The sequence below is a fragment of the Bos indicus x Bos taurus genome, chromosome 14, assembly GCF_003369695.1.
Source record: "Bos indicus x Bos taurus breed Angus x Brahman F1 hybrid chromosome 14, Bos_hybrid_MaternalHap_v2.0, whole genome shotgun sequence".
NCBI classification, from domain to species: domain Eukaryota; kingdom Metazoa; phylum Chordata; class Mammalia; order Artiodactyla; family Bovidae; genus Bos; species Bos indicus x Bos taurus.
Genome location: NC_040089.1, coordinates 30,419,502 through 30,431,683, shown reverse-complemented (window position 1 = coordinate 30,431,683; position 12,182 = coordinate 30,419,502). Strand labels below are relative to the sequence as shown.

The 12,182-nt window shown below is 40.2% G+C and overlaps 1 protein-coding gene across 2 annotated transcripts in view; it reads left to right on the top strand.

Annotated features, from left to right (window-relative positions):
• The window catches only part of PDE7A (phosphodiesterase 7A), a 106,013-nt gene that overhangs the window by 72,501 nt on the left and 21,330 nt on the right, over positions 1-12,182 (top strand). For both annotated transcript variants that reach the window (XM_027561080.1, XM_027561081.1), the window contains exon 4: positions 11,478-11,629. In XM_027561080.1, the coding sequence (XP_027416881.1) occupies positions 11,478-11,629 (152 nt within the window). The remainder of the gene's footprint in view (positions 1-11,477; positions 11,630-12,182) is intronic.

Here is a 12,182-nt window from a genome sequence, read left to right as displayed (position 1 = left end):
ATACACCTGGTCTCTTGAAATATAATACTTTGGACTCTTAAATTAGTTGGACTTCAGTTCAGTCACTCAGTCGTGTCCAACTCTTTGCAACCCCATGAATCACAGCATGCCAGGCCTTCCTGTCCATCACCAGCTCCCGGAGCCTACTCAAACTCATGTCCATCGAGTCGGTGATGCTGTTCAGCCATCTCATCCTCTGTTGTCCCGTTCTCCTCCTGCCCCCAATCCCTCCTAGCATCAGGGTCTTTTCCAATGAGTCAACTCTCTGCATGAGGTGGCCAAAGTATTGGAGTTTCAGCTTTAGCATCAGTCCTTCCAATGAACACCCAGGACTGACCTCCTTTAGGATGGACTGGTTGGATCTCCTTGGAGTCCAGTCTTCTCCAACACCACAGTTCAAAAGCATCAATTCTTCGGCGCTCAGCTTTCTTGACAGTCCAACTCTCACATCCATACATGACTACTGGGAAAACCGTAGCCTTGACTAGACGGACCTTTGTTGGCCAAGTAATGTCTCTGCTTTTGAATATGCTGTCTAGGTTGGTCATAAAGGAGTAAGCGTCTTTTAATTTCGTGGCTGCAGTCACCATCTTTGGTGATTTTGGAGCCCCCCAAAAATAAAGTCTGACACTGTTTCCACTGTTTCCCCATCTAGTTCCCATGAAGTGATGGGACCAGATGCCATGATCTTAGTTTTCTGAATGTTGAGCTTTAAGCCAACTTTTTCACTCTCCTCTTTCACTTTCATCAAGAGACTTTTTAGTTCCTCTTCACTTTCTGCCATAAGGGTGGTGTCATCTGCATATCTGAGGTTATTGATATTTCTCCGGGCAATCTTGATTCCAGCTTGTGCTTTTTCCAGCCCAGCATTTCTCATGAGTTAAATAAGCAGGGTGACAATATACAGCCTTGATGTTCTCCTTTTCCTATTTGGAACCAGTCTGTTGTTCCATGTCCAGGTCTAACTGTTGGACTTAATGGGTTCCATATTGAGTTTTTTCAAAATTCATGTTTGTTCTAATTTTAATGTCCCTACATTCAATATTCTTTTAGTTATACATTCTCTTTAGCTTCTATAATAACAAATTCTAATCTCTTTAAACATAAAATAATTATTATAATTCTGTTCCACATGTACACTTAGAAAATCTAAGATCTTCCTTTGAAAGATTCTGATGTGATTATTAAATAGTAACCGAAGCTGTCAGCTTGACAGTTCCCTCTTTTCATGGAATTCACCAAAGCTCATTGACGTCATCCAGAGTGGAAGCCCTGGTCTGTCTGCCAACATTGGACAAGATGTAATATAAGCAGTATGTTTCTTTCATGTCCACAGAAATGCAGTTTTCCATTTTCTTTTAACTTCTGACGCATGATAATGTTCCATTCTATGTAAATGTGTTTTGCCCATTATCTTGAGCCTTTATGTTCACTTTAGCACTTTATTCCACCCCATACCAAGGGAACCTTTCGAGGTATTTACATCGTAGCCTCAAAGGCTTTTAGCCTTACTCATCTTTTTGTTTCTGGTTTTTTGCAGCCTATGGCTCTTTTTTGGTTGTTCATTGGCTCAGTCGTGTCCATCTCTGCGACCTCACTGACCGCAACATACCAGACTTTCCTTCATTTTCTCACGGAGTTTGCTCAAACTTATGTCCACTGAGTCACTGATGCCATCCAACCGTCTCATCCTCTGTCACCCCCTTCTCCTTCTGCCTTCAGTCTTTCCCAGCATCAGGGTCTTTTCCAATGAATCAGCTGTTTGCATCAGGTGGCCAAAGTATTAGAGCTCCAGCTTCAGCATCAGTCCTTCCAATGAACATTGAGGGTTGATTTCCTTTAGGATTGACTGGTTTGATGTCCTTGCAGTCCAAGGGACTCTCAAGAGTATTCTCCAGCACCACAGTTTGAAAGCATCAATTCTTCAGTGCTCAGTCTTCTTTATGGTTCATTATAAAGACTGAATATATTCTTGTTGCATCAAGTTGACTAAACTGGATATCTTCTACCAGTTAGACTTTATAAGGTCCCATTTGTATTTCTCTAAGTATGATCTGTATTAGCCGTAAACGGAATTCAGGCGGGCCAGTGCCCTTACGTTGAATCAGATGTCTCATGTGGTCTTTATTGTGATGATCTATAGTGACAACAGACAAAACTCTCCTTAAATTTTGCCTTAGAGCCTCATGTGCATTTGGGTTGTTTTTTATCTTCCTAACAGGGCCCTGTTAGACTTGGGTACTTTTTTGATACTTAGTGATATGAACAGAAAGAACATGTGTTTCTGTGTTTATTTTGAGCTTAAAAGTTTATGTCATACTGATTTTATTGTCTTGGATTATCTAAGTCTTTAGTATACAGTAACTCCCACGCAAACTCATACCCTTCTTACCGCTTCTTCCCTTTAAGAACGGAAGTCGTTGCATGGCGTTTCCCTCAGCTATGACAAGGAAGCCTGGCTTTGCTGCAGTCCATGGAGTTCCAAAGAGTCAGACACGACTTAATGACTAAACAAGGACTTTGTTGTTGTTATATTGTTTTTCTTACTCTCTTTCATACTGTACTGCCTGGTCATTACTTTCCTATTTACAAGGAAATAGGAAATTTGAAATTACATTTGAAATTTGAAATTACAAATATAGTTTCTCCTATTTCTTTTAACCAGTATTTGTTTGACCTGCAAAGATGACTGTTCCATCATTTGTAATTAAACTGAGGTTCAGTTCGGTAACTTAAATAACATTCCTGATGTTACTAGTAGAAGTGGCAGACCTGGGATTCAAACCCAGGTGTATGACTCCACAGCTCGTGTGTTTATTTGCCTTGCTGCATTGCCGCTTTGTATCAGTACAGGCTACTCCTTAAAGACCATCGCTTTCAGCACCTCGCTGCTTTTTCCCCCTTTATCCATGCATGCTGAATGTAAAAATTCTTCCAGGAAAACTTGAATTTAGATGTAACTAAATGTATTTATTCAGTATTTAACAGTAGGCTTCCTGATATGGCTCCTATTCTTTTTTAAGGAAAATTAAAGAGAGATTAGAACATCAGTTCAGTTCAGTCACTCAGTCATGTCCAACTCTTTGAGACCCCATGAATTGCAGCACACCAGGCCTCCCTGTCCATCACCAACTCCCGGAGTTCACTCAGACTCACGTCCATCAAGTCAGTGATGCCATCCAGCCATCTCATCCTCTGTCGTCCCCTTCTCCTCCTGCCCCCAATCCCTCCCAGCATCAGAGTCTTTTCCAATGAGTCAACTCTTCCCATGAGGTGGCCAAAGTACTGGAGTTTCAGCTTTAGCATCATTCCTTCCAAAGAAATCCCAGGGCTGATCTCCTTCAGAACATAGAACATCTTAATTTTTTTACTCAATTATCATTCAGTATGACCTTGCTTTAGTCTAGAGTTAAAACCTTGCAGCACTGATTGAAAAAAAAAAAAAATTTTTTTTTAAACAATCTCCAAGGGGAACTCATGCTAACATGCATGTAAATGATTGTCATGGTGTAAAGGTAGCAGATAATAGTGACTGCAGGGCGCCCTCTCGTGGACGATTAAAGCAGGTAGTGATCACGTCTCAAAATCCAAAAGCTTTTTCTGTGAAAAATCTCTTTCGTCTTTTGACTAAATGCCAGTGATGTCTCTGCCGTGATAGAGAAGAGGGTCTGTGGGAGCCCTGGGCATGATACTGCTCAAGGTATGTCGATTTCCAGCCCGTCTGTTTCCCTAACCTATTGCCTAGATTTCTTTTTTCAGTCCGCTTTCTAGTCTGAAGGAAAAAAGCAAGAGAAAAACACGGCTTCTAAATTTACTGCTATCCCACATTTCATTGCTGGCTCCGAGAAGCCAAGGGTGGGTGACTGGAAGTAACTCCCATGATCATTAAATAACAAGGCTCATTTAGTTTGGGTGAAGGTTGATTAGTTTGTTTGTGGTCACACAGTGAGGTAATGTGATATTTTAAAAGAGAACCAGCAGTGCCAACAGTTCTTAATAGTAACTTGATTAAGTCACTGAGCCCTGTCGGCTTTCTAAGCTGGACTGGAATGTAGGTAACCATGTAAACTAGAACAAGCCTAGGACTTAAATAGTCCTAGCCTGGTGGAAGCTGGGCTTTAATAAAGACACCTTTAATCTGTTGTCTGTTATGCTGTGAAATAAATAATGGCATGTCTCATGTCACAAAATGAGTTCATGAGAATATTGGCAATAGGGTCAGATTTTATGTAATGTGGTCTGGGGTTAGCTCTTTTAGTAATTGTCTGAATGGAAGTACTAGTTAAGTTCTCATGATCACTCTTCTTTTAAAAAAAAATATATATAACATATATAATAGTATATATATATATTTTTTTTTTCTTCTGCATTTGTTTTTGCCCACGCCGCACATGTGGCAAGCAGGATCTTAGCTCCTTGGCCAGGGATTGACCCCGTGACCCCTGCTTTGGGAGCGTGCAGTCTTAGTCACTGGACCACCAGGGGAATCCCTGATCACTCTTTCTTGTCTGCAGTTCCCCATGTGTCCTCTTTTTTCCATTCCTAAATGATGCTGCTCATACCAACTCATTCAACTATGGTATCTTCGCCATAGTGGCCTCTACTTGCTTGTTTCAATATAGAAACTTTATCCTTACTTCTTACAGGGCATCAGTGTGTATCTGTGTGTGGAGGAAGGATAGGGTGGACGAAGCAAACCTGAAGAAACTAAAATTTTCCACCTTAAAATGATCTCATCGTGCTTCATCCTTGATTTACAGTTACTGATTCCCTTTTCTTCCATCATCCTTTGGAAGCTATCCTAGGACAGTTCTGGAAATTTCTGTATCATTTTCTTTTAGAAAACCTGTTCTCCATTGAACTGTGCTGCTGTGTGCTTGTTCTGCTTCTGAAGGTTTGTTCTAAGGGACTCAGGATGGGTGCCAAGATTTCGTCACAGGAATGGTTATTGCAGAATTGTTGGTAAGAAATGTGAAAGTTAGGAACAGCAAAAAGATTTAGTAAATGATGATGATTTCCATACTTTATATTTGGCTAGTAAAAATGATGGGACACGTAAATTCCATTTACTGACTTGAAGAGATATTCATGAATTTGTAAGTTAAAAAAACTGTGAACTGTGTGGGATGAAAGAGAAACTTTATGTATACATGTATATAGGAAAGAGTTGATTGAAAACTACTTTGCGGGCCAGACTATTGATAGCTGTTGTTCCTGGGCCGCTAAGCCTTCCCGTGCAGCTTGTCCCCATTCTCAAACCCATGTTGAGGAGAGGAGAAGGCATAGGGCAGCTGCTCCCAGAAAGAACCAGGAAAAACATACCTTTTAAAAGAAAGTGACGGTGTGCCTCAAAATAACAGGGTAGGAAGCTCCAGGGGTTGATCTCTCCATCAAAACAACCGCTTTAAAGGGGGGATGGGCAGAATTCACTATTTCAGGACTCCGGGCGCTGGCTGGACACTGACGAGGACTGCTTGCTGAGGGAGGGGCTGCTGCTCTTCGGCGATTGGGCGTTGTGTTGGGCACAGACCCGTGATCGTCACTCACCCCTCGGCCCTCAGCCTGTGGGAACGCTGTCCAGTCATGGCTTGGTGAGGCCAGGGTGGGCAGTGGGGATCTAGTCCTCCAGAAATTTGGAGTTGCGTCTTTAAGTCAGTCTGGCAGATTCCGAGGCATGGGCATTGATGTTTGCCTGGGTTTCATCCCTTTTCAGCTGCAGAGGCTTCGGCCAGCAGCATCTACCAGAAGAGTTAAGGAATCGGTACTGCCCTCACCCCCTGGCCTTTGGAGCCAGACATTTGGGAAATCTGTGTTGGGTCACCAACTGACTTCAGCAATACTGTAATAGGAGCTTCAGTGACCACACACTACAAGGAGTAAACAAAGTCAAATAGATATGCAAAGGCCAGTTTGGAAAAATCACAAAACAGTTGGCTTCAGCCCACAACAAGTAAAAATAAACAGTCCTGGAAGAGTGAGAGATTAGATTTCCAGTTCCCCAAGTATAATTCGCACAATGTCCAGTTCTCAGTGAAAAACTATAGAACATAAAAAGAAATTGGAAACTATGACCCATACATATGACAAAAGAACATCACAACAGCCACCCCGAGGATGCCCACACATGGGAACTGCTAATCAAAGAGGTTAACTCAACTGTCTTTAATGCTCAATGAGCTAAAGCAAACCAAGGGAGAGAATGAGAGGAAATCAGGAAGGCGCTGTGTGAACAAAATCTGAATCTCAATAAATAGAAATTATAAAAAAGAACCCAACAAGTTCTGGAGCTGATAAGTATGATAACTGAAATGAGAAATTCACTAGAGGGATTCAGCAGCAGATTTGAGTGAGCAGAAGAATAGATCAGCAAACTTGAAGATAAGAACATTGAAATAATCCAGACTGAGAAGCAGAAAGGAAAAGGAATGAAGAAAAATTCCTTCCACAAGAAACCCATTGAGGAATCCCCATGTATACCACATGTGACTCATAGCAGGCCCAGCAGGAGAAAGAAGAGGGAGGGCAGAAAAAGCTGTTTGAATGGTGGGCAACTTCCTGCAGCTGATGGAGATGTGGATATACACATCCAAGAAGCTCAGTGAACTCAAAGCAGGGTGAACATGTGGCGCACCGGTGCCGTCTGCAGATGCATGGAGACACCTAGAGACTGCCGTACGGAATGCAATTAAGTCAGAAAGAGAAAAACAAATGCCGTATAATATCACGTAGATGTGGAATCTACAAAAATGGTACAGATGAGTTTATTTGCAAGGCAGAAATAGAGACAGATGTAGAGAACAAAGTTATGGATGGAAGAGTGGAAGTGGGGGGATGAATTGGGAGTTTGGGATTGATATATATACACACACACACACTATTGATGCTATGTATAAAAAGGGCTTCCCTGGTGGCTCACTAAAGAATCTGCCTGCAGTGCGAGAGACCCGGGTTTATTTCCTGGGTTGGGAAGAACCCTTGGAGAAGGGAATGGCACCCCATTCCAGTATTTGTGCCTGGAGAATTCCATGGACAGAGGAGCCTGGTGGGCTACAGTCCATGAGGCCGCCAAGAGTTGGACACAATTGAGTGACTAACACACTGTGTATAAAATAGGTAACTAATGAAAACCTATTGTATAGGTCAGGGAACTCTACTCAATATTCTGTGGTGACCTAAATGGGAAGGAAATCTGAAAAAGAGGGGATATATGTGTATATATAACTGATTCACTTTGCTGTACAGCAGAAACTAAACATTGTAAAGCAACTATAATCTGATAAAAATAAGAAAACACAACAAAAAGGCAAATTGTTGAAACCCAAAGACAAAGATAACTGGGTAAAGCCATGGTAAAAGGACCTGAATATTTAATTCCAGAGCTGAACTAAAATGAAAATGGGGGTTGGACTGAAAAGGAACGGGGGAAAGCACTGACAACTAACAGACATTGGAAGAGGAAAAGGGAAAGAAGAGGGGATATAGAATGTAATAACATTAAAAGGTGACATCCAAGGTAGTAGACAACACAAGTCATAGAAACATAAGTATACTTAGTAAAACAGAGGTATTTTTTAATTTGTGGAGTTGTAGCAACGTCCTTCAGTAGAGGATTGGATAGATTATGGTCCATCCATATGGTGGAATACTTTTACAGCCTCAAAATGAGGATGGTCTCCGTGTACTGATAGGGAAAGAGTTTTAAGAAAAATTTAAAGACAAGGTACAAAACAAGTATGATATGCTACCATTTATGTAAAAGAAGTAGAACCATGGTATATAACAGTGTTTCCATATGTTTGAGCCAAAAACTCAGGAAGCATACCCACAAAACTTTTCAGGTAAAAAATGATCATTTTAGGGGAGAGTCTGGCAGTTGATTGGATCGGGAATGGGGTAGGGGTAAGGTTTTATCGCTGTGTTCTTTTCTCCCTCCCTCTTTCCCTCCTTGATTTTTATTTTTAAAACGTGAGTGCAGTATATTTGAAAAAACGTAATGAAGAAAAGATACTACTCCTTCTCCCAATCTGGTCCTATATTAAGCCTCAGGCAAAGCTTTGAGGTAGTTTGCATTGCCATCTCTGCAAAGTCTCTTGGAATTTTCTATTCTTTCTAGAATGTAATCTTAGGTATAGGCTCCTTGCCCACTAGGTAAAGAAAATTCTTTTCACTGGATGATTTGCCATTTCGTTTCGACAGCTACTCCGGCCTTTCTTAGATTGTATGTGAAATAATCCATAATTGTTAAAGCTGTTTCTGTCATTAAGTGAAGGTCTTATTTCTTACCCTGTTGTAAATGTTACTTCTGGGGCTAGTCTTGCTGGAAGGCGTTGGGCTCCTATGATGAGTGAGCTTTTCCCCTTGAGCTAATATCTAATATTCATGCTCAATATGGTCAAAACAGAGTTCTTGATAATGAGTCCCAACTTCAGGGCTCTGTAGGGAAAATAAGGACATGAATTATGGATAGTTTTCTGGGTTTTTTTTTTCCCCCCAGTTAAGGGAAGTGAGACATCAAGAAGTTGTGACTTGTGAGAAGTCACCTAGGAAATAGGAGTACAGGCAGGGAAAGGCCCAGCCGTGGTCTCAGAGCCCTGACTCCTGGATGGTGCCGCTGTCTACATTGATGGTGCAGATCCTAGCGTGTTGTTGTGTGCACTCAGCACAGTGTGGGTTGAACCCTTCACAGGAGGCTCATTCAATGTTTGGACCTTATGTAATTATCCTCCCAAAGAGACTCTCAAGTTTACTTCAAGGATGGGTTAGTTTGGACATGTAATTTGGGAGCAGTGATCCTTCTATCAGTGTCTGGATGCAAAGTGATTGCCAGTGATGAAACTGTTACCTTCTCTGTGTAATTTAAGATACTGAATAGAAGGGAATGCTCATGAAGTCATGCTTATGATCTTGAACTCTTTTAGATTACTGTTGCATAATCAATAGAATGTGTCTTTCACAGCATTTTTTAGAAGCTTTCTTAAATGTATTGGCTCTAATGCGTTAATTATATAGCATTTCTACATTGGTTTCTGGGGTTATATTTGTACAATGGAGACGATAATCTTTGCCATCTTCACAGGATTGCTGTAATTACTAAACGGGATCACAGATGTGAATGTACTCTTGTAAAACTGTAAAGTGCCTTGTAAATACAGAGATGGCAGTACTAGTATTAACTAGATCTCATCTGGTCCCCGTGTGTTCGTGTCATTCCACTCTGTCCCTTCCAGGCCCAGTCTTTTCTAGGAATAACGTTAGAAGGGTCACATTAAATACTTGTATTTCTGTATGTTAGCTTTTCCCCCTATGTCTTTATTTTTGTAGATACTTCCATCTAAATAAGGACAATTTTGAATGATGGTGTATGCAGAATTTTATCATAAACTGTCGCTAAACCATATGGTAAAACAATAAACCATATGGTAGATTTGAAATAAGAGATTTGTGAGTAATGCTGTGGACACAGGATTTGTAAGCAGATCTGTGTTTTAAAATCTAGTTGTCACCCTGTATTGACTGTGTGACCTTATATATAGTCTCGTGTAGATTCAGTGTTTTCATGTATAAAGTGGAAGATAATAATAGTCATTTTCTGACACTGTAGAGGGCTAAATGAGATACTTTTTTTTTAAGCACATGGAACATTTTCTGAACTTAAACTAACCTCATTCCTCAAACATACTAATTCTAGTTCAAACATAATCACTTGATATTTAATAGTGTTTCCACTTTGGTTCCAATCCTTTTTATGTAAGTCATGTTGCTAAAGATCAAAAGGTAACGCCACAGTTGTTCTAGATACTCTTTATTTTAGATTCACTGAGATGGAAGATGAAAAAACCACATAACTGTGTGTTGTTTCTGGCTTACGTGAGTATATGGGAACCTCAGAACTCATCAGTTATTTCACAAACAGTATGCACTTACTCAAGGAGGGCATAGCAGCCCACTCCAGTATTGCTGCCTGGAGAAGCCCATGGACAGAGGAGCTTGGTGGGCTACAGTCCATAGGGTCATAAAGAGTTGGACATGATTGAAGCAGCTTAGCATATGCACACACATGCAGTTATTCATTCATTCATTCAGTGTATGTTATGCATCCCTACATGGCACTATTATTAGGCTCTGAAATACAAAGATGAAAAAGTAGTTTGTGCCTGTATGGAAGGTCATCATTTGTTGAAGTAGACAGAGAAATAAGTAATTTTGTACAATATCAGAAGTGGTCTGACTGGGGTCTGCCCAGGCGGCCTTGAGAACCCAGAGGAGGTGCCCCCATCTCTCCTAGACGGCGGGTGTGCGTGTAGCTGTCCAGGTGTGCTTCCCAGGGCAGGTGTTGCCAGAGTTGAGTCTGGAGAGAGCCAGCGCCTGGAAAATGAGGCCTTTTCATCGAGGATAAGGAGATGGAGTTTAGTTTGAAATGGTGATAGGCCAATGAATACTTTTATTTAGAGCAACATGAACAGGTTTGGAACTTGGAATAATTACCGAGAGGCATACCTACCTCTTAAACAGTGGCATCAAACATCAATTTTATCACCATCTTCACTGGCACCATTTCTTTGAAACCTGTTATATATCTGACCTGTGTATATAGTATCTCATTTAATCCAACACTGTTTGAATTAGATATCATTGCCGTTATTTTATAGCTGAGATAACTCTGGGTAATAGCGGTTGATAGAAGAGTTAGTGATGGGACACACACTAGAGAGTCTTTGATTGCCTGTCACTCGACCTTTGGAGAGTTAATGGAAGTTAAGATGAGAGATGCTGACTTGTTGATCCTTAGCCTTCATTTTCATGTTTTATGTTGTGAACATTTCGCTGAATTTAGTTAGTTTCTAGACTTTGAAGACTTCATTCCCTACAAGATAGCTTTTAACCAAAGTCTGTTATTTTGTCTGGCGCCCCAGAAACTTTGGTTCTGTCTCACACTGCAGGGAAACATGATGGTTAGACTCATGGAAAGAAGACATGTCAGTATCCAAACTGCGTTATTCTCCATTCTATCTCCTTTTCCTCTAAAGTTATCATAAAGGAATTTGAAATGACACCTCGTTAGGATTTGAGGTGCTTGAGTTCTAAGTCTCATAACATATGTAACTGGGGCCCTGGTTTCTCAGTGTGAAGGATGATTTGGAACTAGGTTTTGTCCTCCTGCTCCGTAGTGTTTCTATAGTGTATTGAAGCAATAGAGGGAGAGGTGATCATTCTTGGAAGTTTAAAAAAAGAAAAAACTGATGATTAATCCAACCACACTCCTGATTATGTTTCCAAATGCTGATAAAATTGGTCATTTACCCCTTCATTCTTAGCTGTTTAATTGAAAATCAAATAAAGTACCTCTTCTTTCCTAGAAATGTGGCATGACAGTTGATGAATTTTAAGAAATATTGGTATGTAACTAGAAGGTGCTCTTGATAGGTTATGTGCAGTTTTGACTTACTCTACTCACCTTTTTACTCCTTTCATTTCAGCTCAATCCGAAATTGAAGTTTCTGTGTCTGCAAGGAATATCAGACGGTTACTAAGTTTCCAGCGGTATCTTAGATCTTCACGCTTTTTTCGTGGTACTACTGTTTCAAATTCTCTGAACATTTTAGATGATGATTATAATGGACAAGCCAAGGTGTGTATAGCTTTCTTCAAGAAAACATTGATTCTTACATAGGTTTAATGAAACCTTGTTTCTCCCATATGATACTGATTTTATCTAGCCTTTTTTTGGTATGTGAAATCAGTTGAACTCAATTTTTATTATAGGTTTTCCCTTTAGAGCAGCTGTTCATCTTATGATTAGGTTATTACAGAGCAAGGAACTAAAATAATGAAAATGTTTTCATGTATTATAGCATTACAACATTTATTGTAATAGCAAGTAGATCAGTGGAACATTAAACTGTAAGGTCACAAGGATCCTAATGCTGGAAAGAATATTATGGTTTTCCCGATGTAATTTCTCTATACTATAGTTAAGAAGGGACTCGGTTGCTCTCTTCCAGTTGTTTAAAAGTAAACTCAGCACAGGAAGTCTCATGACTTTCAGTCACACTTTTCATGATCTCTTGTATAAGTGAGATATTTGGAAGATTTAAATGTTTTTTTAAATTTGGTGATTGTGAGCATTGTTTTTTTCATATAGTTTAAAAGAAATATCTTAATGAAGGTGGAAATTGGCTGAG